The following is a 22,895-nucleotide window of genomic DNA, read 5'->3' on the forward strand; positions in this document are numbered from 1 at the left end:
TTACATTTAAATCAAGGTTGTTGAGGGAGAAATCTAAAAAAAAAAAAAACCCATTTAGACTTTATGAATAACCCCGCATTCATTCACACGCTTGTCTAAAACACTTTATTAAAGGAACCTCTTGGGATTTCCACTCGTTTACTTGAGAACAATTAATGAAGTGAGAAGCAGCAATACCTTGCAAAATAAATTCAATTTTTTTCCAGGACGTTTCAGTAGTTCAGAAGTGGTGATCCGATTTCAGTAGCTTTTCTCTTTTTTTAAAAGCTATTTTCAATGCTGCTTCTTAGGGAAAAGAAAGAGGTGGCGTAGGAAAAAAGAAAAGGGTGGTGTTCTCCGTCAAAAGATGGTTCTAGTCCTCTGGGTTGGGAGGGCAGGAGCAGTTTTCTATGTAAATGAGGTGGGCGGGGGAACAGAGCAGGGTCCGAAGGCCGCTCTCTATGTAGATGAGGTGGGTGTGGCTAAAGTGCAGCGACTAGGAGCCCCGGAAGCGCGGAGAAATCCCATATAAAAAAGTACAGAAGACATTTCCCAAGCAGAACTGCTAAAGCTCTAGAGACAGAAGCTTAGGCGAAGGCGGTGGCGGGACAGCAGCTGCAGCAGCAGCAGCAGCAGCAGCGCCCGGAAGCAAGTGGCAGCCCAGGATAGAGTAGCCCCGACGGCAGCTGCCCCAGTCTCCTGCAGGGAAAGTGCAGCGCTTAAGAAGAGGAGGTGGAGGAAAAAGAGTAAAGACTTCGCGCACACAGAGAACCCCCACTCTGTGCCAGCCAGCCAGGAGGGCACAGAGTGAAAGTACGAAAGAGGTTAATTGGCTGGGATTCAGAAAAAGAAGCCCCTTTGCCCGACCCTGCGCACTTCCAACCACCATCGGCTCGTCTGCACTTTGTCCCAGGGTTTCTCTCCTTCGCTCTTGTGTTCACACATTCACAGCTCTTCGGACCAGGAGACTGCGACTGAGCCCAGGTGTGACAGAAGCGGGACGGGAATCCGGGATCAGTCCCATTTCATCCTTTTGCAGCTGAGACTACTCTGTGCATTTTGGGTTAGGCTGTGGGAGTTTCTGGTCTGAGTATGTGGGGGAGAGGGGAGGGAGGGAGAGGTCCAGGTTTAGGCTGGGGAGGAAAGCGAAAATCTTAGATTTGGAGTGGAAAACCATCCCAGCAACTCCTAGGTTGGGATCTTCAGGCTGTCACGGGGCTCTGACTCCTAGCAGCCGGCCGCCCGCTTAATGGCTCTAACTTATCTTCTTTTCTTTTGCTTTCTTATCTCCTAGGGCAAAACCTGGCATTCACTGGGCATTTCGCAACGGAGGGAAAACGGCTCTTTACCATGGCTGATGACGAAAGTGCCAAAAGCACCCGCATCTGTACTGGTAGCGGCAGCGATTGGTGCGGCTGCAGCTGCACCAACAGCAGCTTTGGTGGAAATAACTGCTGTGTTAGCTGCTGTGAGAACCCCACCATGCATTGTAACGTCCTGAGCTGGGAGCAAGTGCAGCGGCTGGACGACATCTTGAGCGAGACGATCCCGATTCACGGCCGGGGCAACTTTCCCACCCTGGAGATGCAGCCTCGTCAGATCGTGAAGGTGGTAAGAAGCCGCCTAGAGGAGAAGCGCATTGGGGTCCGGGATGTGCGGCTCAACGGCTCCGCAGCCAGCCACGTCCTGCACCAGGACAGTGGCCTGGGCTACAAGGACCTGGACCTCATCTTCTGCGCGGATCTCCAGGGGGAAGAGGAGTTTCAGACTGTCAAGGACGTGGTCCTGGACTGTCTTTTGGATTTCTTGCCCGAAGGAGTGAATAAGGAGAAGATCACGCCCCTGACTCTTAAGGTAAAGCCAATCTTCCTAATGAATTGACTTGCAAAGGAAGTCAGGGATTGGAATGGTAGTAAGTTAAGTAGGACTTGCTTGATCTAGGAATGGTGCCGGAAAAGTTAGCTTTGACTAATGGTGCTTTAAAGTGTTCCATTTCCCCCTATCCCCTGCTCCCATTTCCCTTACCAGTCGTCCGCAATGTAGTCGTGCCATAAAGGAGTTATGTATTACTTTAAGTCACTTAGTTTCCTTAGTCCCTTTCAAGCTCTCTATACCCACCTCCCACCCTCCCCCAACTAGAGGCTCTGTAAAGTGTGTGCAGCCTAGCGTTGGTTTGAAGAATAAATCTTGGAATCTACTAAGTTTGGTCGCTCACATAATTTCAAGCATTTGTAAAAATGTGTCCAGTGCCCACGTAGTAGGCGATTACTAAATATTTTGTTTCCTTCCTTCTTTCTATGCATACAACCCCTTTTTTTATTTTATTTTATCTTAAGAAGCCTTGCATGCATTACCTAAGAAAGTTTCTCTTGGAACGGATTTCAGGAACTAAAAAGTAGTGACTCTTTGAAAAGTCGCTTATTTTAATTTCTGTATTTATTTGAACATTTAAATTTCTTTGAGTCCCACTAGCAAGCTTAGTGAGAATGCATTCAAGTAAGACTGAGACAATGAGTTGAGTGCTGTTGTATTGGAAAATATGAATCGGTTGTGGGCTCTGGATTCTGGAAGCCCGCATGCTTTAAGGCTTACAGAGTCAGCCTTTTTGGCAACATTTTTGCAATTGGTTAAAATTGTGTGAGCAGTCAGTCTTTGCAAGATATACTACCGACATTGTCCCGGAACCTGTTAGTACTGAGCCCTATCTACTGGGAACATCAAACTTCTACTTTTCTTCTTTTCTCTATCCCAGGCTGCAAAAGTCACATTTACCTAGGGGATGAGCTTGTTGTGGGGGAGGGGAACCTCTCGGAGGGGTATCAAACCTGTAGGTAACCTAAGGCGTTTGAGTAAAATGTGAAAGGAAGGAGCCAGCTGCATTCTAACTTGTGAAGGGAGGTTGATTTAAATTAGTAGTCGTGTTCATCTGTATGCTTTGTCTTTCATGTTTTAGGAAGCTTATGTGCAGAAAATGGTAAAAGTATGCAATGACTCAGACCGCTGGAGTCTCATCTCCTTGTCAAACAACAGTGGCAAAAATGTGGAACTGAAATTTGTGGATTCCCTGCGGCGCCAGTTTGAGTTCAGTGTAGACTCTTTCCAAATCAAGTTAGACTCTCTCCTCCTTTTTTATGAATGCTCAGAGAATCCAATGACTGAAACTTTTCACCCCACTATAATTGGGGAAAGTGTCTATGGGGATTTCCAAGAAGCCTTTGATCACCTTTGCAACAAGGTCATTGCTACCAGAAATCCAGAAGAAATCAGAGGAGGTGGGCTTCTCAAATACTGTAACCTTTTGGTTAGGGGCTTTAGGGCTGCTTCTGAAGCGGAAATTAAGTCCCTCCAGAGGTATATGTGTTCCAGATTTTTCATCGACTTCTCAGACATTGGTGAACAGCAGAGAAAGTTGGAATCCTACTTGCAGAACCACTTTGTGGGATTGGAAGACCGCAAGTATGACTATCTCATGACCCTTCACGGTGTGGTAAATGAAAGTACGGTGTGTTTGATGGGACATGAGAGAAGACAGACTTTGAATCTCATTACCATGCTGGCTATCCGTGTGCTGGCTGAGCAAAATATTATCCCCAATGTGGCCAATGTCACCTGTTACTACCAGCCAGCCCCATATGTAGCAGATGCCAACTTTAGCAATTACTATATTGCTCAAGTTCAGCCAGTGTTCACATGCCAGCAGCATACATACTCTACTTGGTTGCCCTGCAATTAAGGACCATTTCCAAAATGTCCACTGGGAAATTTTTTTTCCTAAGAAGTTAAAAAAAAAAAAAGAGTGACCCTGTCTGTAGAATGGGGTGTGTTTTGTGCAATGATGGTCTGCTCCAGTGTTCAAGCTTGACAAAGCTTATGGGTCTTTTAATAGATATGGGAGCATGATCTAGAAATGAACCAAAAAAAACCAAAACAAAACAAAACAAAAAAAAAAACAAAAAAGAAAAAAAAAAGAAAAAAATTGGATTCTACCCTGGAGCACAAGAGACCTGTCATTAAAAGCAACTAGCTTCTCCTGAAATAAAAAGGGAAGGAGTGCTTGATGACAATATGGGTTTTGCAGTACCTGCTCCCATAGCGTTGGCATAGACAAAGTTGGAAAGCTTTTTCTAGAATGGTATTTGAAAATGGGAGAATGTGAAAAAAAATAATTTTACCCAATTTACTACTATATACTTTGGAGTTTAATAAAAAAAATGTAGAGGCATAATGCAGAGAAAAGTTGATCTCAAATATATTGGAATGGCTGTCTCTGGAGCTTGCAAACAGATGCTGTCTGTGGAATGATCCCATAGAATGTATTGCTTGCTTGAATAGAATACTCTAACTGAACAGCTTGCTCCAAATGAACAGTAGTAGATTGGTGTAGTTATCATGGAAAAACAGCAGATCTTACAATGACATATTACATTATTTCCAGCTGAGTGCATAGTTCACGGTTTTTTTTTAAATGTGAAAATGCAAACAAAAACAGCTGTAGCAAAGAAAGTATGCTCAAGGACCAAAGATTTCACAGACAAAATACCCAAGTAGAGAAAGGGTAGTATAATATTTAAAAAAAAAATACTATATTTGTATACACCAATATGGATCAAAGTGCCTGTTGCCTTCAGAAAATTTGAAGTAAAACAACAACACAATTTTGTGGTTTAACCATGTATTTTGTTTTATCAGGGACACAAGAAGAAAACATAACCCAACATAAGCTTGTGAATAAATGGCGGAGGAAATGCCCTATTTTTCTTGGCAAATACTTGCATAAAGTTAATATTATTGTCAGTGTGATGTTATAGTTGCTGTGTGTATGTGTGTATATTATGTGTGTGTGTGTATATATGTGTATGTGATATATGTATATATACACACAATACATTGAATATGGTCTAGGACAATGTAGCAATTAGGGAGTGTTTAAATAAAGTACTGTGTGTTTTCCAGTTTCCAGCAGGATGTCACGAGACGTGGGCACATTGCAGTGATGAATTTATAACATATCTAAATTTCTGAAGTAAATAACCCATTTGGAAGAAGGTAAACAATATGAGAACAAGAACAGAGAAGACATGATTTAGTGAGTTATCTCTGAGCCACGGTCTGCCACAAGTAGAAGACTATTTGATTAATGGTTCCCTCTTAGTGTTGTATACCACACTGTCATTTTGACAGTTCCCAACCCACAATTTCTTCTTGACTGCATACCTCTGCAATGTATAAATCAGTGAAACGTGGATCAAAGATAGACTATTTAATCCCTGACTGCTAAAAGGAGATTGTCTTAGTTGGTGATTGGAACATTACTTGTTAATAGTTAAATTAATATTTTTACAGAATGCACTCTGCATTCCAGGACCACTAGAATTTAGTAAATGTGAAATGACCCTTTTAAGAGTGTTGCACAATGGCTTAAATTTATATATGAAATATATAGATATATATAATATAAAATTTATAAATTCATGCAAACATGAAACATCTCTAATCTGGGTGTCACACTGCATTTAAATGTTCAGTACTGTACTTTAAATCACTTTGCATTAAAACAATTCACTTTCATTTCCTCTTTCCCAAGAAACCAATTAGTTCTACATTTGTAAAAAGATCATACATTATGATTTCGACTTAAATGACACTTCCACCCCTCCTTGAATTCCGCCAAATTCCGGTCTCTTCAACTAAATAATTAAGAACAAAAATACATAATACATAAAAACTTTTTAAAAAAACCAGCAAGAAACAAAACAAACTCAGACCCTAGAGAAAGACTACTTACAATGGCATTTCATCTTAAGAGCTGACAAGAGCAGCAGTTTTAGCATTAAGAAAAGTTAAAGGGGATCAAGGAAGAACCCGTCATCCTGTTGGCAGTGTATTTTAATGGTTTTGGTTTGCTTTCTTGGAGTTATTAAGACATATAAGACTGAATACATCCATTTTTACTGCCTTTTGTACTCCTTTCTTTGAAGTTGTAAAAGGAACCCGGTTTGTTTACTATAGCGCCTTCCCTGTGATTTCTGCAGGAACCATAAAGCTATTGCACTGCCGTTTTACTGTGTTTACTAGAGATCCTCTTCTTACTTGCCCCTGTCTTGGTTCCCATCTTCTCCTCCTCACTCTCCCCTTCCCTTTCTGCCGGTGAAAGGGTCTTCAAATTAACAGTGAAGAGGCAAAGTTTGTTTCCCAGGGCCAACTCATGCTTCACCTCCAGATAGAGCCTGAGATCCACTTACCAGAAATCTGCTCTTATTAACCCTTGGGAGGATTTTCTAGGAAAAAAAATCATGGGAATACAGGGGAAATAGGAGCAGCTGGTGATTTGGGACATCCCTGCGAAGCACAACTATTTGCAGATGAGTCATTCACTATTTTAAAAGAGTTTGGGGGGCGGTGCTCTCTATCTGTGTGGCAACCACAAATATGCTGTTAATTTATGACATAGTCGATTTGTCTGGAGGAGCCTGATTTTATAGCATAGACATTTTTCCCTTTATAATCTTTTCATATTTGTGTTCTCTTCCTGCTTGATAAAATGTTGGTTGCATAGTTTTAAATGATAGCGTCTTACCTTTAGGTCCTTTAGCTGTGCTTCACACAATCTTCAGTCTTTGCATTTTGAACGATATAATTTATTTCTATTATGTATATACTATAGTCCTCTATGCATATGTATCTGAACAAATGGTGGAATGTATGTATGTTTCCCCCCCCCCCACTTCATATAATCTGCTGCAAATGATTTTGGATATCTGGCTTCAGAAAGAGAACAACCCCATGTGTACCAGGACATGATAGGATTGCTATCAATCTAGAACTCCAAGGGACCTCACCTAGTTCAACCCTTTCAGTTTACAGCTGAGGGAAGGGAGGTCCATCCAACATGGGATTTGAACCCAGGTTCCCTGACTTCAGAGCCCTCACTCTTTACACTGAACCAGTTGTTGGATCATGCTTGTGATTTGCTCTCCTTTGCCTCTGTCTGATTTAGACTGCTGAGGAGATTTAATCTACTAGAGGGTCTCCTCATCGGATTGGATAATCAGGAAAACAAATTAGTAAAAGAGACCATTTCCAGTTAAAAGTTTATCTCATTGGTAATAAACCCAGCTGCCTCAAGGACTTTACACTGAGGATATATTGATATTTGTATATGGAGAGAGACTATTTTTTTTTCTCATAAAACAGATTTAGCACATGAAAACTTCAGTTAGATGAACTATTTTAATGTTTCCCTCAAATGTAATAATTGAAGAATGTTGCCAATTTCAATTAAGCATGACACATTTAGAGAACATCATACAATTTCTACCAGCCCTTTTTGTTAGCTTATATTGTTTGTTGCTTTTACAATGCATCAAATCCTTTAAATGCATAACTTGTAATGACTATTGTGGAATATTTTGTAAATGAAATGTATTTTGTTGAGAGCTCCCAGTAGCTCAAAAATAAGCTTTTTTTTTTTTGAAGATGAAGTGTGTGAGATGAAACCAAAAGGCAAAAAAAAAGTATAATTCCGTATCCAGCACCTATTTCAATATACTCATTTGATAAGGTTTCCTTTGAGTAGAGCCCTTTCAGGGTGAAGGAAGGAAATCTCTGTAATGTTTTGCTGTTGTAATAATGGCTTGCTAACAAAGTGAACAGTGAAAGTGACAATTTCGAGATAGTTTGGCTAGGCTGCTGCAGAATCTTGCAGTATGGAAGTGATGGTGCCGATGGGTTATCCCTCCAACCCCTACCCTACCATGGCCTTCTCAGGGCATCCTGTTGCAACAAACTGATCCATGGATTGCTCTTGGAATATTTTGACAATAGGCTCTGTCACAGGCAGAAAGAGAGTTGATGGAAAACAGACTCAAGAACTGACATGTTTGCATCAGTACTAGAGGGAACAGATTGTGAATTTTGTTTACAGCATCCAATATTTGGATTTTTTTTTTTGTAAATAAAAAGAAGTTATTTTTTTCTATTGATTGGTGTCTACTGTCTTCGGTGTCTGCACTGGTTAAAAGCTGTTTGCTAATGAATACCAATGCGCTTTTCATTAAAAAGGACAAGGGCAGCACTTTTCTAAGAAGCACAGTATTCAGCAGCTTTCTGATTGGAGCACAATAAATTTAAAATGCCCTGCTTGCTGCCAGCTGATCTCTGACTGGCTCAGTCAGCTCCCAAAGAACCTAGCTAGTAGGTGCCAAAAATTCTTGGCTCAGTATTGACTCAGCAGTAAATGACTTTAAAATCAGGTCTGTTTTGAACTGGCAAAGGAGACCCCTGAGTCTCAATGTTCAGAGTCTTCCGCACATTCCACCCATTAAAAAGGAGTGCAGGCCTTCTTTTTCATGAAGACAATAGGATTCATTCGTCATCATCTGTATGCATTTTCTGGGCCTTTTTTGCGGGATGTGTTAGGATCTTAGAGATAGAAGGGATATTCAAAGTCATCTCATCTAATCCCCTCCTTTAACAGATGAAGGAAGGCTTAAAGAGGTGATAATTGACCCAAGATCCAATTTTTCAGATTCTAAATCCAGAGCTCTTTTCCTGGACACCACACTCAGATATAAATGTTAACAAAGGTTTGGGAGGTAAGTGTCCAAGGATATAATAGAGAAAGGGGGGATATGTCTGAAACCTTTTTGAAATTGGTGCCAAACAGTGTCTCTTTGGTTGGCATATTAAAATTTGGGAAGAGCTCTCCTTTAAAGCCCAGATACATTAAAAAGGATGATTACTTTCTCTTGGGCTTACAAACAAACCACTTCTGACACCGAATTCTGGTTTCCCTACAGTACATCCCATAACATATAAAGTTATTTAACTTTATGATGATAGGTTTTTCTGTTCCTATTGAGGCTTAGGGTTGGGATGAACATCTAGTATCTCCCCTCCCCGCCCCCCTTTTCAAGCATTTAGACCCTTGCTCTTCTGTATCACTCAAAGTTCTTTTCAAACAAGGATTGAATGAGGGCATTGTATATTAAGGTACTTTGAGCATCTGCTATGTTGTGAAGTTTCATTTTGAGTTATCAGGTACCCCTTTAGCCAAGAGAGAAGTGATGTCTTTATTCCTTTTTTCTGAGAATTCTTTTTCAAAAATACTTTTGTTTTCTCTAGTGTACAAACAAATGTCTCCTAAACCACTCATCAAAGAACAAGGAAGGAAAAGTCAAAGTATAGTAATATTCAGCTAGAAGATGAAACAGTGATCTTGGAGCCCTATGAGAATTGCGTTCTAGATTTTTCTTCAATAATATCCTGTAGAATATATATCTTATAAAACATATTAATATATATTAAAAATGATATTAATGATATCTTTTAAAAGATCATAGGATTAATAACTACAAGGGATCTTAGAGGTCATAGAATTATAGGCCTAGAGCTGAAAAGTTCTTCAGAGGCCATCTAGTCCAGTAATTCTCAACTTGGGATCTACGAACTTAAAAAAATTTTTTTTTATAACTGTATTTCAATGTTATTTGGTTTTCTTTGTAATCCTATGTATTTTATGCATTTTTTTATTGTTGAGTCATCTCAGTCATGTCTGACTCTTTGTGACTCCATTTGGGATTTATCTCTTGGCAAAGATAACAGAGTGGTTTGCCATTTCCTTCTCTAGCTCACCTTACAGATGAGGAAACCAAGGCAAAACAGGGTTAAGTGATTTGCCCAGGGACACGTGGCTAGCTGCTCCATTTTATGCATATAAAAACACTATTTTGAGAAGGGACCCATAAGTACTACCAGTCTGAAGTCCAATCACATCAGTTTACAGAGGACCACTGAATATAAAGGACTTGCGTAGTCATACAAGAAGTGCTAACTGAGATTTGAACCCAGACCCTCTGATTCCAGAACCAGTATTCTTTTCACTGGTTTATACTGTCTCCTCATTAATTTTTCCCCCTCTCTCATTGTTTTACAGGTGAGGAAACTGAACCCCCCACCACCCACCCCAGGTTAAGTGACTTACTTGCTTAAAGTCACAGGGAGTTGTGGAGTTGAGATTTGAACATAGGCCCTTTGACTCGAGCTGGCGCTTTTTTTTTTATTGTATTACACTGACTCATCATCACATCTAGCCTCCCCCCTCCCCATTTTACAGATGAAGAAACTGAGGTCCAGAGGAGTGAAAAGATTTGACAAGGGTCACACGTGTAGTGAATCAGAGCTATAGGATCACCACTCAAGTACTCTGGCTCTAAATTTAGTGTTCTCACCATATAAAGAAACTGAAGCTTAAAGATGCTTTAATTTCATATGTTTAGAAGGAAAAAAAGAATGTATACATACATATACACACACAGACACACACACACATATAGATATCAGTGGACATAGAATGCCAGATCTGAAGTAAGGAAAATTCATTTTCCTGAGTTGAAATCTGGCCTCCGACACTTACTAGCTGTGTGAGCCTGGGTAAGTCACTTCACCCTCAGTTTCCTCATCTATAAAATGAGCTAGAGAGCAAAATGACAAACTACTCTTGTATCTTTACCAAGAAAACCCCAAATGGGGTCACCGAGTGAGACATGACTGAAATGACAACAACAGGATAGTTCCGTTGGTAGGTAAGTTTTAAAGTTAATACTTTAGGAGCATACAGAGTAATGGCAATTAGATAGTCTAGTCGTTGTCTGTCTCAGTCAATGAGCATTTATTGAGTGCTTGCTGTGTACCAAACAGTTCTAAATGATGAGGATACAAAGAAAGAGAACAATGGTCCTTATCTTCAGAGGTAGCTAGATGTCATGTGGATAGAGAGCTGGGCCTGGAATCAGGGAAGACCTGACTTCAAATTCAGCCTCCATCATTTACTAGCTGTATGGCCCTGGGAAAGTCATTTAATATCTGGCTGCCTCAGTTTCTTCATCTGCAAAATGATGATAATTTTAGCACCCATTTCCTAGGGTTGTTGGGAGGACCAAATGAAATCTCTGTAAAGTGTTTTAGCATAGCGCCTGGCACACAGAAAGTACTTAATAAATGTCTTATTTCCTGTCTTCCTTAAGGAACTCACATTCTAAGAAGGGGGGACAAAATGGAAACAACTATACACTTCAAAACATATGCAAGGAATTTGGAGCAATGTGCAAAATGAGTCACTGGTTTAGTCGTGTCCAACTCTTAGTGACCTCGTATGGGATTTTCTTGGCAGAGATTATAGAGGGGTTTGCTACTTCCTTCTCCAGCTCATTTTACAGACGAGGGAACTGAGACCAACAAGGTTAAGTGACTTGCCCAGGGTCACACAGGTGGTGAGTGTCTGAGGCCAGATTTGAACTCAGAAAGATGAGTCTTTCTGACTCCAGGCCTGGAACTCTATCCGCTGCGCCACCTAGTGCCCAAATGAGTCACTACAATACTTATAAAGGTTCATGTGAAAAAATCACCCAGGAAAGGAGGAAGGATTATCCTCATGGCTTGAGTGACCAGCACACATAGCCATGCTTCATTTTATACACATATGTATGAGAAGTTGGCTATAAATCAATGTGTTTTTTTTAAAAGGATCATATATTAAACAACAGGAGAGCTTGCTATTAAAAAAACAAAACAAAACAAAACCCAGGACAGTTTTAGTGATTTTAATTCTTCCACTTCAGAGGTTTGTTGTTGGTACATCTTGTTTTCTTAAAATCAAATTATAGTAAGTATCTCCACAAGCCTGCATGCATCCCCTCCTACTATTTACGCTGTTGCCTACTATTTGTCTACTAGATTTATAGTTGAAGAGGACCTGTGATGTTATCTAGTCTAACCCCTCACTTTTTACTGATGAGAAGAGTTTAAGTTTAAGACTGGCCCAAGGCCCCACATTGGGATTTAAACCCAGGTCTTCTGAACACCTGGTTGTTCTTTCCATTGTTCTTTACAGCCCCAAATACCATCTAAGAAAGGAAGACCCAGTGAGATTTTTGCAAATGAGAACTTGACTATTTTAAAAGTAGAAATAACAACTCTCTGCTTTGTAGGTCTAGGGAAAGACTTGTGTTTCCTTGCTTTGGGACACAGTGCACCCTGCACTGCAGGAATTTATGAGTATGGGGCTAAGTTATTTCAAACCTCAATAACGGAAAGTTCCCTTCAGGATCCCCTTCACAAACTATTGATTTTCCAGCACAGTGTGTACTTATCGCCTGTGCCAAGAGTTTGTGGCATCATCTGGTCATGTAATCAGAAAACGGCTGAAACCCTATTCTCTTTTTCCCCTTCTTTTAGGAAAATTCAATACCTTTGGCTACATAGGACACTGTGGATAATGCCATGTTATGTGTTAGCACTGAATTATATATACTGCTATGGAAAAGTCTGGGAAGAACAAAACAAAATTTACATGCCCCTCCGTTACACATAGGGTGCCAAATGACTAGGAAAACATTGGATTTTAAGAGTTCATTACAGCGAAGAAGGGGAACCTGTTTGGGGTGAAAGAGGGTAGTGTAATGGGCAGAGTTTGTCAGATATTTGACCACTCAGGCATCCCCTGAAAGCCAAACCAGAGTTCAAAGACTTAGTGTAGTACTTTACTCACCTGAAGGTTCTATTGGTACCACCAAGTATGGTTTACAGAATGTTCATAAGGACCCTTATAAGCTCTATAAAATACACGTATGATATGTTAATACACACCGACCTTCAGAGCTAAAATTTCTAAACTTAATTCAGCAAATATTTATCCTGTACTTTCTGGATGCTTAGCATTGTACACAATGTTCTCTGAGCACAATAAAGAGTAAGAAGACTGGATTCCTTCCCTCAAGAGGTTTACAAACAATTTGCATATGGTACCTACCAGCTGAACAGGTTACTCAGCCACTTGAATATCCATACTTCTCTACAGCCCTAGGGAACTAAGAGACAGAGGAGAGCAAGCTTGACTAGGTAAGGGAGAAAGTTGTAGCCAGCTGGGAGACAATGTAGTGGTGGTAGAAAGTGTGCTCACCTGGGAGTCTCAGGACCTGAGTTCAAATTCTATATTTGGTCCTTAACTCATTACTAGTTTGTCTTTGGATATATCACTTAACATGTTAGATTCAATTTCTTCGTTTGTAGAAAAAGGAGGATTGCATTTCATGACTCTTAAGTGCCCTTCTGGGGAACTAGGTGGCTTAGTAGATCGAGTGCCATCCCTATAGTTAGGAAGACTCATCTTCCTTCATTCAAATATGGTCTAAGACATGTACTAGCTCTGTGACCCTGAACAAGTCACTTAACCCTGTTTGCCTCAGTTTCCTCATCTGTGAAAAGTGCTGGAGAAGGAAATGGCAAACCACTCCAGTATCTTTGCCAAGAAAATCCCAAATAGGTTCACAAAGAATAGGACATAGCTGAAAATTGACTCAATAGCAACAACAAAGTCCCTCTCCAGCTCTAATGCTCTGTTACTATTGGCAGGTGCTGGAAACATTTTTGTTTTGCTGTTATGAAAGTATAAAGGGATTCTTTTGTGATATTTGGGCAGGGACGGTCACCCAGAAAAAAAATCACCTAGCAATACTTGAGTCCATGCGTATGAATTTTTTAAAAGGTCTGCTAAATGAATCTTTTATGATTCCATCACTGTGTTCCCTGACCCATCATTGCCCAATAATAATCATGTTTGTTGTAGCACTTTGCAACTGAAGGTTTCTTATGTAACTATGACTAGTTAGCTGTCATAGTTGAAATGACTATAATTTTAGATGTCTTCACCATCTTTATTAATAAACAAGCATTTATGTAATGCTTGCTCTGGGCCAGGCACTGTGCTAAGTGCTAGGAATACAAAGAAGGACAGGCTGAAACAGTCCCTGCCCAATAAGAACTCCCATAATAGGAGACACAGCATGAAGATAACAATGTACGCATAAGATATATACAGGGTCAATTGGGAGTAATCTTAGAGGGAAAACACAAACAGTGGAGAAGACAGGTAAAGGCCTCTTGCAAAATGTGGAATTTGATCTGAGTCTTGAGAAAAAAGACTAGGGAAGCCAGGAGGCAGAGACGAAGAGAGAGAGTTCTCAAGGCATGGGGGACCGCTGGCGGAAAAGCATGGAGTCTGGAGATGGATTGTTATGTTCATGGAATAGCATTTATTGTTTTTTCTCCTTGTTAAAAGCAGATCCAGAGAAAGCCACAGTTTAACTTGCTAATTCAATTGTTGGCACTTTTAATGTTGAAATCATTTTGCTACCACCAATAAATCAACACTCTACTGGTAGAAGTGATCTTCACTCTTCCAGAAGAAGCTGTAAACTATGTGGAAGCAGTCTCACAAGTGTTCCTAGGAAAAGTGAGAAAAACTGTTAAGTTGCCTTCATTGTGTCCTGCAAGGAAAGAGGAAACCAAATTTCCTGGGTTATCTGGTCTTTTTGCTTTGCAATGTTCATCATAAGCATAAGAAAGAAACCACCATGGAGATATTTTCAATTCATGTGTCAATCTTTATTATAGAGAATGAAGAGAATTTAATAGAGAAATTCTATGAAAGACCTTACAAGATCCCTCCAAATCAGGTCAGTCTAAACCAGGGGTGGGGAACTTGGAGTCTCAAGGCTACATGTGGCCTCCTAGGTCCTCGGGTGAGGCTTTTTGACTGAATCCCAAGTTTTACAGAACAAATCCTTTTATTAAAGGGATTTGTTCTGTGAAGTTTGGATTAGGTCAAAAAGGCCACACTTGAGGACCTAGAGGTTTACTTAGTCCTAACAGAGAAAGATTATGAAACATTGGTAAGGTCACACAGTTAGTCTGGAGATAGCATTGACCACCCTTCCTCCACCTTGTGTCCATCTGGAAATGTATCTAGTCAGTAAATCATTAGCATACGGCTACTCATATGGTCTTAGACACCCACCAAGTCTCAGAGATCCAGACATGTAGCTGGGTTATTGAAAACCACAAAACATAAAGTTGACTATATCTTCAAAGACAGGAAAAGGTACCTGTCTGTGTGCAGTCAGACCACTGAGTGACTAAATCTATCATCACAGTAAATACCAAATTATACGAAAGGATAATGATGAGATATAGATAGATGCTGTTGCTGCATTCTATTACAGTAGCTTTAATCTGACCTATTTCAATAAGCTGTCAACTCTGAAAAAATGGAAAATGAATAGAAGTGAGGACATTGACTTTAATTCTTCTTCTTCTTTGACAAATTCAATCACTGATCCCAACAGAAGCCTAAAGAGCCTAGAAACCACATCAGCCAGCAAATGCTCTCTCTCTCTCTCTCTCCCTCTCTCTCTCTCTCTCCCTCTTTCTCTCTCTCTCTCTCTCTGTATGTGTGTACATATGTATATAGGTACATATACACATATGTATGTGTATATACATATATACAAATCCATATATATTATATATATTTTAGCAAACATGCATGATAACCAAGACAATGCTGATTTAAAGCCCAAGGTGACCCATAAACCTTTGTGGAGGAGGATGCAAAATTTATGAACATCATCTCCTCACAAAAGAGCAAAAATCACTTGGGAGAAGATGGAGACTACCAGAAGCTTGACATATGGCAGAGAATATTTCTAGATGAAACTGCAAGAAAAGAAACAAATAGAAATAAAATGGAATATATTTCAGCATTTCTATAGCATTTTCCTTATATTGATGTAATTGAGCTACTATAGCTATTGGAGGCACAATTGGATCTCAATAAAGAATATGCTATATGAGAAGGTGGCGCCAGCAATTGAAAAGATGAAATCAGGAAGAACACTTGAACCTAATGTAATTCATTCAAAAGAAATTGGGTTGGAGGTTACTCTATTTCAAAGGAACTCAGAGATAGATTTTTAAGCTATCTTAAAGAAAGGGACATTCCAAAGGTGTCTCAAAGGTACTTTTTTTTGGAGGGGGGAAGGAACAACTCAAAAGACACTAGTAGTTATTGATATTTGGCTATGTTCATATTTTTGTGAAATCCACACGCGAATGTTATAGGCAAATATCAAAGGTATATGATGAAAAAAAATAAGAGGTTAGGCATTCTTTCACCAGAAATCTTAGACAGCAGAACATAGCAATCCATCAGTAGGCACTTATCATGTATCTACTATGTGTCAGTAATTGTTCTGGTTTCTGAGAATACAAAGACACAAATGAAACATCCCTTGCCCTCAAGGAACTTGCATTCTATTGAGGGAGACTATGTATGTACATAGATGTGTATGTACGTTATATGTAGCATAATATACATTGCGTGTATATAATTAGTTTTGAAAAAGAGAGTGCTAGTAGCTGGGGAAAGGTATCAGAAAAGGATATAGGAGGTAAAATATGAGTTGAGTTTTGAAGGAAATTAAGGATTCTGGGAAATAGAAGTGAGAAGGGTGTGCATTTTCTCATAGTGTACAGTCTGAAAAGTCACAGAAATGGAAGATGGAATGTTTTGTATGAGGAAAAGCTAGACAAATTTGGTTATAAGGTAGAGTGTGTAGAGAGCAGTAATGAATAACAAGGCTGGAAAAATAGGCAGAGCCAGGTTGGGAAGGACTTTTAGTGGCAAATAGAGAGATTTGGTTTGATTATGAAGGTAATATGGGAAAGTCATTCACCTGTTAAGTTGTCCTGCGTTTTATCAGTCAGTCAGTCAGTCAACAAGTATTTATTAAGCACAAGGGTTCATTAAGAAAAGGAGTGAAATGTCCAGAATTGTGCTTTATCACATTCTGCTGAGGTTGGATTAGAGTGGGCAAAGACCAGAGGCAAAGAGACAGTTTAGGCATAGCAATAGTCTGGGTGAGAAGTGATGAGACTTGAACCAGGCTGATGGTCACTTGAGTAGGGAGAAGGGGACAAATGAAGGAAATGCAGTGGACAAAGAATCAAAGAGGCTGGGCACCAACAAATATGCATCTATTGAAGTATCTATCTTCAAAGTCATAGACATAAAACACCTTAGCCTGATATAGTGAAAGAATTATAGATTCAGGGTCAGTAGACAGACAGATTCATATTCAATCTTTAGATAGCACAGTGAATAGAGCCCTGGGCCTGGAGTCAGGAAGCCCTAAATTCAAATCTAGCCTCAGACACTTTTTGAAACATTTATTTTATTTTTAATTTATGGAATAAAACATGCCATTTTATAACATAGCATAATAAAAAAGATGATTGCACATGGAACTGCAAATCTGTTATGTACAACTTGCTATTCCTTTTAAATATATAAAAAAGTTATCATGTAAATTTCATTTTTCTTTTTTTTCTTCCCTCCCAACCCCCCCCCCATTGCCCTAGAGATGGCTACCATTAGACACAAATAGGTATGTGTACACACACACACACACACACACACACAAATTATTCTATACATACCCCTATTTATCAGTTCTTTTTTGGGTGTTGATAGTATCTTTCTTCATATGTCCTTTATGGTTAATTTAGGTATTTATAATAGTCAAAATGACTTATTTGCTCAAAGTCATTCTTTAAACAATATTGCTCTTACTAATTGTATACAGTGTTCTCTTGGTTCTGCTCATTTTGCTCTTCATTATTTCGTGCAAGTCTTTTCATGTTTTTCTAAGATCATAGAGCTCATCATTTCTAATAGTGCAGTAGTATTCCATCATTACCCATTAGGTTGAGGTATATTTTATCAGTCAAAGTCAGTCAACAAATATTTGTTTAGCACCTACTATGTGCCAGATACTTGCTAAGGATACAAGTACAAAGAATGAAATAATTCCTTCATGCAGTGAACTCAGGTCAGTGAAAAACCTCTTTGTTTCCACAGATGCACAGATCATATATAACAATTATACAGAGATTAGAAGATAGCCATATGTATTAGTAGTTGCTGATAATAATTGGCATTTGCATAGCACTTTAAAATTTTTGAAGGGCTTAAATAATCTCTTATTTATTCCTTGCAATAACTTTGGAAAGCATGTGCTGCTATTATCCCTAGTTTTGCAGAAGAGTAAACAGAGGCATGCAAAAGGAAAATGACTTGCCCAAGGCCAAACAGCTAATAAGTGTCTGAGACCAGGTTTGAATTTAGATTTTCCTAATTTCCAGTCCAAACCCCACTTTCTCATTTTACTACTCATAATGCCTTTCTCAGTCTTCTTTTTTTTTCAGGGGGGGATATAAAAAAAGTTAAGTAATGCCTTTTATTTTTTCCATTCTTTTGTATATTCTTGAGGAAAATGTGAAAAGGGAACAGCCAGGGTTTTATTTGCTATTTTCATATCCTCACAGACATACAACTTACTAGAAAGTATAAAGCAGCCAGGCATAATAATTTTAGATTGATTTTCCTTAAAATGCTATTATCTCCTGCACAGTTTCTTCTGTATATATTTGATCAAGTCCAGCCACTCTTCTTTACTTATAGGATCAGAGATTTAGAACCAGAAGGACTTTAGTGGACATATGAGGAAACTGAGGCCCAAAGAGGTTGTGACCAAGATTGCACAAGTAGTAAATGTCAGAGCTGGAATTTGAACCTAGATCCTCTGATTCTGAATCAGATACTCTTTCTACTACTCCGTGATGCTTTCTATTTCATCTTCTTAAGTGATTTTCCAGTTTTCTTATGTAGTGTATCTGTTACTATGCAGCTGAATCCAAATGTGGTGGTTAACTTTGTCTAATTTAGCATGTCCCAAAAGTCTTGGTGCAGTTTTAAGCTGTAAAAGCTTTAAAAGTGGCTTAAAACTGTATCAAGACTTTTGGGACACCTTGTAGATTAAATCGTTACTTAAGTGTTGGCAGAATTTAGCTCATTCAGTTCTCTCTATTCACATAACCATTATCCTACCTCATGTAGCCATTATCTCACAACAAATTATTTTGAAAAACCTACTTTCATTTTCTATTTTGAGTGTCTCTCCTCTCCGATCCATTTTCCACAAAGCTATGGAAATGATCTTCCTAAAGCATAGACCTATGTCATTCACCTGCTCAAGAACCTAGTGGCTCCCTACTGACTTTAGGTTAACATAAAAACTCCACCTTGATATTTAAAGCCTTTCAGAATCAGGTACCAACATACTTTCTATACTTATTTCACATTATTCTCTTACTTCCTCCCTCATCTTTGTTCTAAAAATCCTTAGCTTTCTTCAGGGATAAGCCTGGTTGCCTCCTCCTATGAGATGTCTTTCTGAATCCCAAAGAAGGCAAAGACAAAAATCAAATCCCAATATATATCAAAATATTCATAGCAGTTTTTGTGGTAGCAAAGTCCCAAATGGATATCAAGAATAAAAAGATGGTATATGAATGTAATAAAGTATTATTGCGCAGTAAGAAATGATGAGTGTAAGTAAACCAGAAAAACCTACGAAGATTTATAGAAAATGATGCAGAATGAAATAATCAGGATCATTAGAGCACTACACACAATGAATACAATGCAAATTAAAAGATCACCAAAAGGAAGTAATCATGCTAAAAAATGGATAAACCACTGAAGATCCTGGAGAAAAGAAAATGAGAGATATCAAAACAAAGAAGTGGGGTACTACTTCTTTGTAAACTCCCTGTTCCATCTAAGGTACCACTACTCTTCCAGTCTGCAAGGTTTGTGATTTGGGGATCATTTTTGACTCTTCTTTCTCATTTCACATATCCAAGTAGTTTCCAAAGTTTTATTAATTTGAATCCATTTGATTTCCTTAAGAAATTATCATAAACCATAATCTGTGTCATTGTCTATTATCTGTTTCTTTATTTTCCATCAATAGCTTATTTAAATGGTTTCAGAAACAACCAAGTTGAGTTTTGAAGAAAACTAAGGATTTTTTGAATGAAGATGAAGAGAGAGGGAGTAAGGGAAAAATGTGAAATAAGTGTAGAAAGGAATGCTGATACTTGATTCTGAAGGGCTTTAAATATTAAGAGTTTTTATATTAACTTAGTAGCAGCATGGAGCCACTGAAGGTTCCTGAGCAGGTGAGCAACATATATCTATGTTTAGGAAAATAATTTCCATGTTTGTGGAGAACAGATTGGAGAGGAGGGACACCCAAAATAGAAAACAAAGTAGATTTTTCAAAGTAACTTGGTTGAGAGATGACTCAAAAGTTTTTAGTCAGTATATCAACCTTTCAAAAGCTTTGGTAGAACTGCCTAGAAGGTGCATTCTGCTAGCAAATGTGAAAGACTTTCCATGTCATGAAAAAGTACAAGATTAAGTGATTTTTAAGTGTATCCAAACACAGGACTTTTCTTAAGGATCATATTCCTTCGAGGTGTACTAACAATAATTACATACTTATTATAGATTCAATGCTTGAGACATTTCATGGGGAATAATCATAGTATAGCAATAAATAGCATTTTTAAAGTATGTACTTAGATACTTTTTTTTTTTTTTACTGGAGCTATAATTTGATTGCTGTAAGGAGCTCCTGGTTGAGTAAACTTTGTCTTTTAATGCAGATCTGCAACTGCTTCTATTTTATAGTCCTAGAGAGTTGCTTAGGGGCACTGAAAGTTTTTGACTTGTTCAAGGTCATTGATTCAGTATGAGTTAGAAGGAATACTTTCATCCAGGTCATCATGACACCCCACCCTCAAGCAGAATTGCTGAAGGCCAGGGGGAATCTATTATTCTGGTGCTCCTTGATTGGTCAACAATAGGTTCTAGGCCAAGCCCCACTTGGTCTTTGTTTGGAGCCTGATTGGCTCACAGTGAACGTATGTAGTGGTTGTTTCTGTTTTGGCCAGAAACCCTGAGGGCCTTCTCCTTCCAGATTGATTCTTTTTTTTTTTTTTTTTGACTTGGCCAGTCTCTGCCTCGTTTCTTACCCTTCCTTAATCACTGAATGTGTATTGCTTCCCTCAAACTGAGAACTGTTAATGACCTTAGCTTAAAAAAAGCCAAGGCCTCCCAATGAATCTAGGGCCGTCTCCAATTGTTCTGATCTATATCTTGCCAATGGACCCAGATGGCTCTTGAGGATAAAAGTGAGGCTGGTGACTTTGTACAGCCCTCCCTCGCTTAAATGCAATTTACTTAAATGTCATGGTGATGAGGGTTTGGGGTGAGAGGTGCTCGACACCCCAAAGTACCGACACGCCGGGTCCTGCCGAAAGAATTCGACTCAAGCCTTCTCAGCCAAGGGAAAGGATAAAGTTTATTAAGAGTTAGCCAAATAAGCCTGCCCCGAGAGATCCCACCCCTTGAGACGCCTGTAAGGAAAAAGGGCCAGACCCATCTGAGCTAGATTGGTTCTGACCTCCTTCATGGAGGCAAGATGGAGATTATATACACAAAGCTTGTGGGAGGGATTGAGGGGTGGTCTGGGGTGACCAGAAGAGGGGTCTAGGGAGGGACTTAAGGATGAGGTCAGACTCCCGGGTGGGGGAAATAGCTGAAGGCTATATGGAAATGACAACCCATCAAGGGCTGGGGTAGCAGAGCTAGGGTATAGATATTTTGATCAGGATTAAGGATGGGAAACAGGATTAAGGGTGGGAAACAGCTGACAATAGAGGACTGGGCAAGGTAGGCATTTGGGCTTAATGGTTATAGCCTCAGGCCAAGGCCAGGTCCAGTGGCAAGATTCAAGGAGAGTTCAAGGGTTCAAGGGGTTCCCAGAGACTGTGCCCTCATCATTCCCCCCTCAAACAAATGGGACCCAAATTCTTTTGGGGTCAGGGACGAAGGTCTCAGCTTCTGGAATTGCTTCCTGCTGACAAGGGGCGTAGTAGAGCTGGCTTGATGGGTCCAGTTCAAGGGGTGCACAGTCATCTGGAAGTTGATGGCTTGGAGCCTGGAGGAGACAAACCTGGCAAGGAAGTTAAGCAAACAACAAAACAGACAGTACAGGAGTACAGAGAAAGGACAATATCCCTGGTGGGAATTAAAGATGACTATTTCATACCTAGCTCCCCTAACCACTTGTTCTGCTTTGGGGTTCAGGAGTGTGTAGCACATCCAAATTAGGTCAGGGATATCTAAGAGCAAGGTTTGATGTTTGGTGAGCCTGTGGTTAGCCAGGCACTGGTGGCCCTCTGCTTCCAGGGTGCTCTGGCAAGGCAGAGCTTCTAGGGGCTGGTCTGCTAGAGGCTTAGAAGCTTCCTCAATTGGAATGGCTGTAGCAGCCAGAGAATCTAATTGTTTTGGAAAACAGGGGTCAGATCCTAAGGACTGGATTAGAATTCCCAAAGCCTGTCCTCTCCTTCCTTCAGCAGAGTGAGTGAAGGGTTTTTCTAGATTAGGTAAGGCTAATGCTGGAGTGGTGGTCAGTTTAGTTTTCAAAGTCCCAAAAGCTTGTGCTGGGTAGGGGCCCCACTCTAGAGGGAGTGAGTCAGGGCCTTGAGTGCCAATTAATGGTTGCAGCCCCTCCCAAGCCTTGGACTTAATTGGATATTGAAGGCAATGGAAGGGAACTATGGCTGGGGTGGCAGAAGTAGCTTGCCCAGGAATTCCCTGATCCCAGACAATTGGCTCAACCCTCTCCCATGCCTCTGGGGGAACATGGGGAGGTCTGGGAAACAGAGGGAAAAGGGAGTTATGAGGTTTAACTAGAGAAAATTGGCTTCCCAATTTCACCATCAGGTCCCTTCCCCAAAAGGGGGCAGGGCCAAAGAAGGAGTGTTCAGACAACAGATCCTTGATGCCCATGACCTGATGGGTCGAGGGGCATGTGGGGCCAGAGCAATTAGTTAAAACAAGAGAACATAGCCGTGATAAAGTGGGTAACCTTACCTTCTGCCTCGATTTTGCCCAGGGCTCCTCGAGAGAGGTGGAGAAAGTGGGAGCACAGCCAAGCCCCAGGCTTTCCCCTCCTTCCGAGTCTTGAGAAGACTGGAGGACAGGGTGCTGGGAGGAGGCTCTACCACTTTTCCAGCCTTGGGGACACCTCCAATGTCCCTCCTGGTTACATGCTGCACACGGTCCTAGAGGCCTGGATCCTGGAGGCTTCTTCCAGGGGGGCGCC

General features: G+C 40.0%; 1 protein-coding gene across 1 annotated transcript; it reads left to right on the forward strand.

Moving 5' to 3' along the window:
* Positions 1-808: 808 nt before the first annotated feature.
* On the forward strand, positions 809-7,961 carry TENT5A (terminal nucleotidyltransferase 5A). Its single transcript, XM_036767297.1, has 3 exons — positions 809-965; positions 1,274-1,833; positions 2,933-7,961. Exons 2-3 carry the CDS (start codon positions 1,330-1,332, stop codon positions 3,710-3,712), a joined length of 1,284 nt encoding a protein of 427 aa, XP_036623192.1. The 5' UTR covers positions 809-965; positions 1,274-1,329; the 3' UTR covers positions 3,713-7,961.
* Positions 7,962-22,895: the final 14,934 nt, after the last annotated feature.

This window comes from Trichosurus vulpecula, chromosome 7 (assembly GCF_011100635.1).
Source record: "Trichosurus vulpecula isolate mTriVul1 chromosome 7, mTriVul1.pri, whole genome shotgun sequence".
Lineage (NCBI taxonomy): Eukaryota > Metazoa > Chordata > Mammalia > Diprotodontia > Phalangeridae > Trichosurus > Trichosurus vulpecula.

What these genes read in the sequence shown, in the direction of transcription:
- TENT5A (XM_036767297.1), top strand. Translation starts at nt 1,330, where the DNA reads ATGGCTGATGACGAAAGTGCCAAAAGCACCCGCATCTGTACTGGTAGC. An exon ending in TCACGCCCCTGACTCTTAAG is followed by an intron (nt 1,834 to 2,932) that starts GTAAAGCCAATC and finishes TTCATGTTTTAG; the next exon opens with GAAGCTTATGTGCAGAAAAT.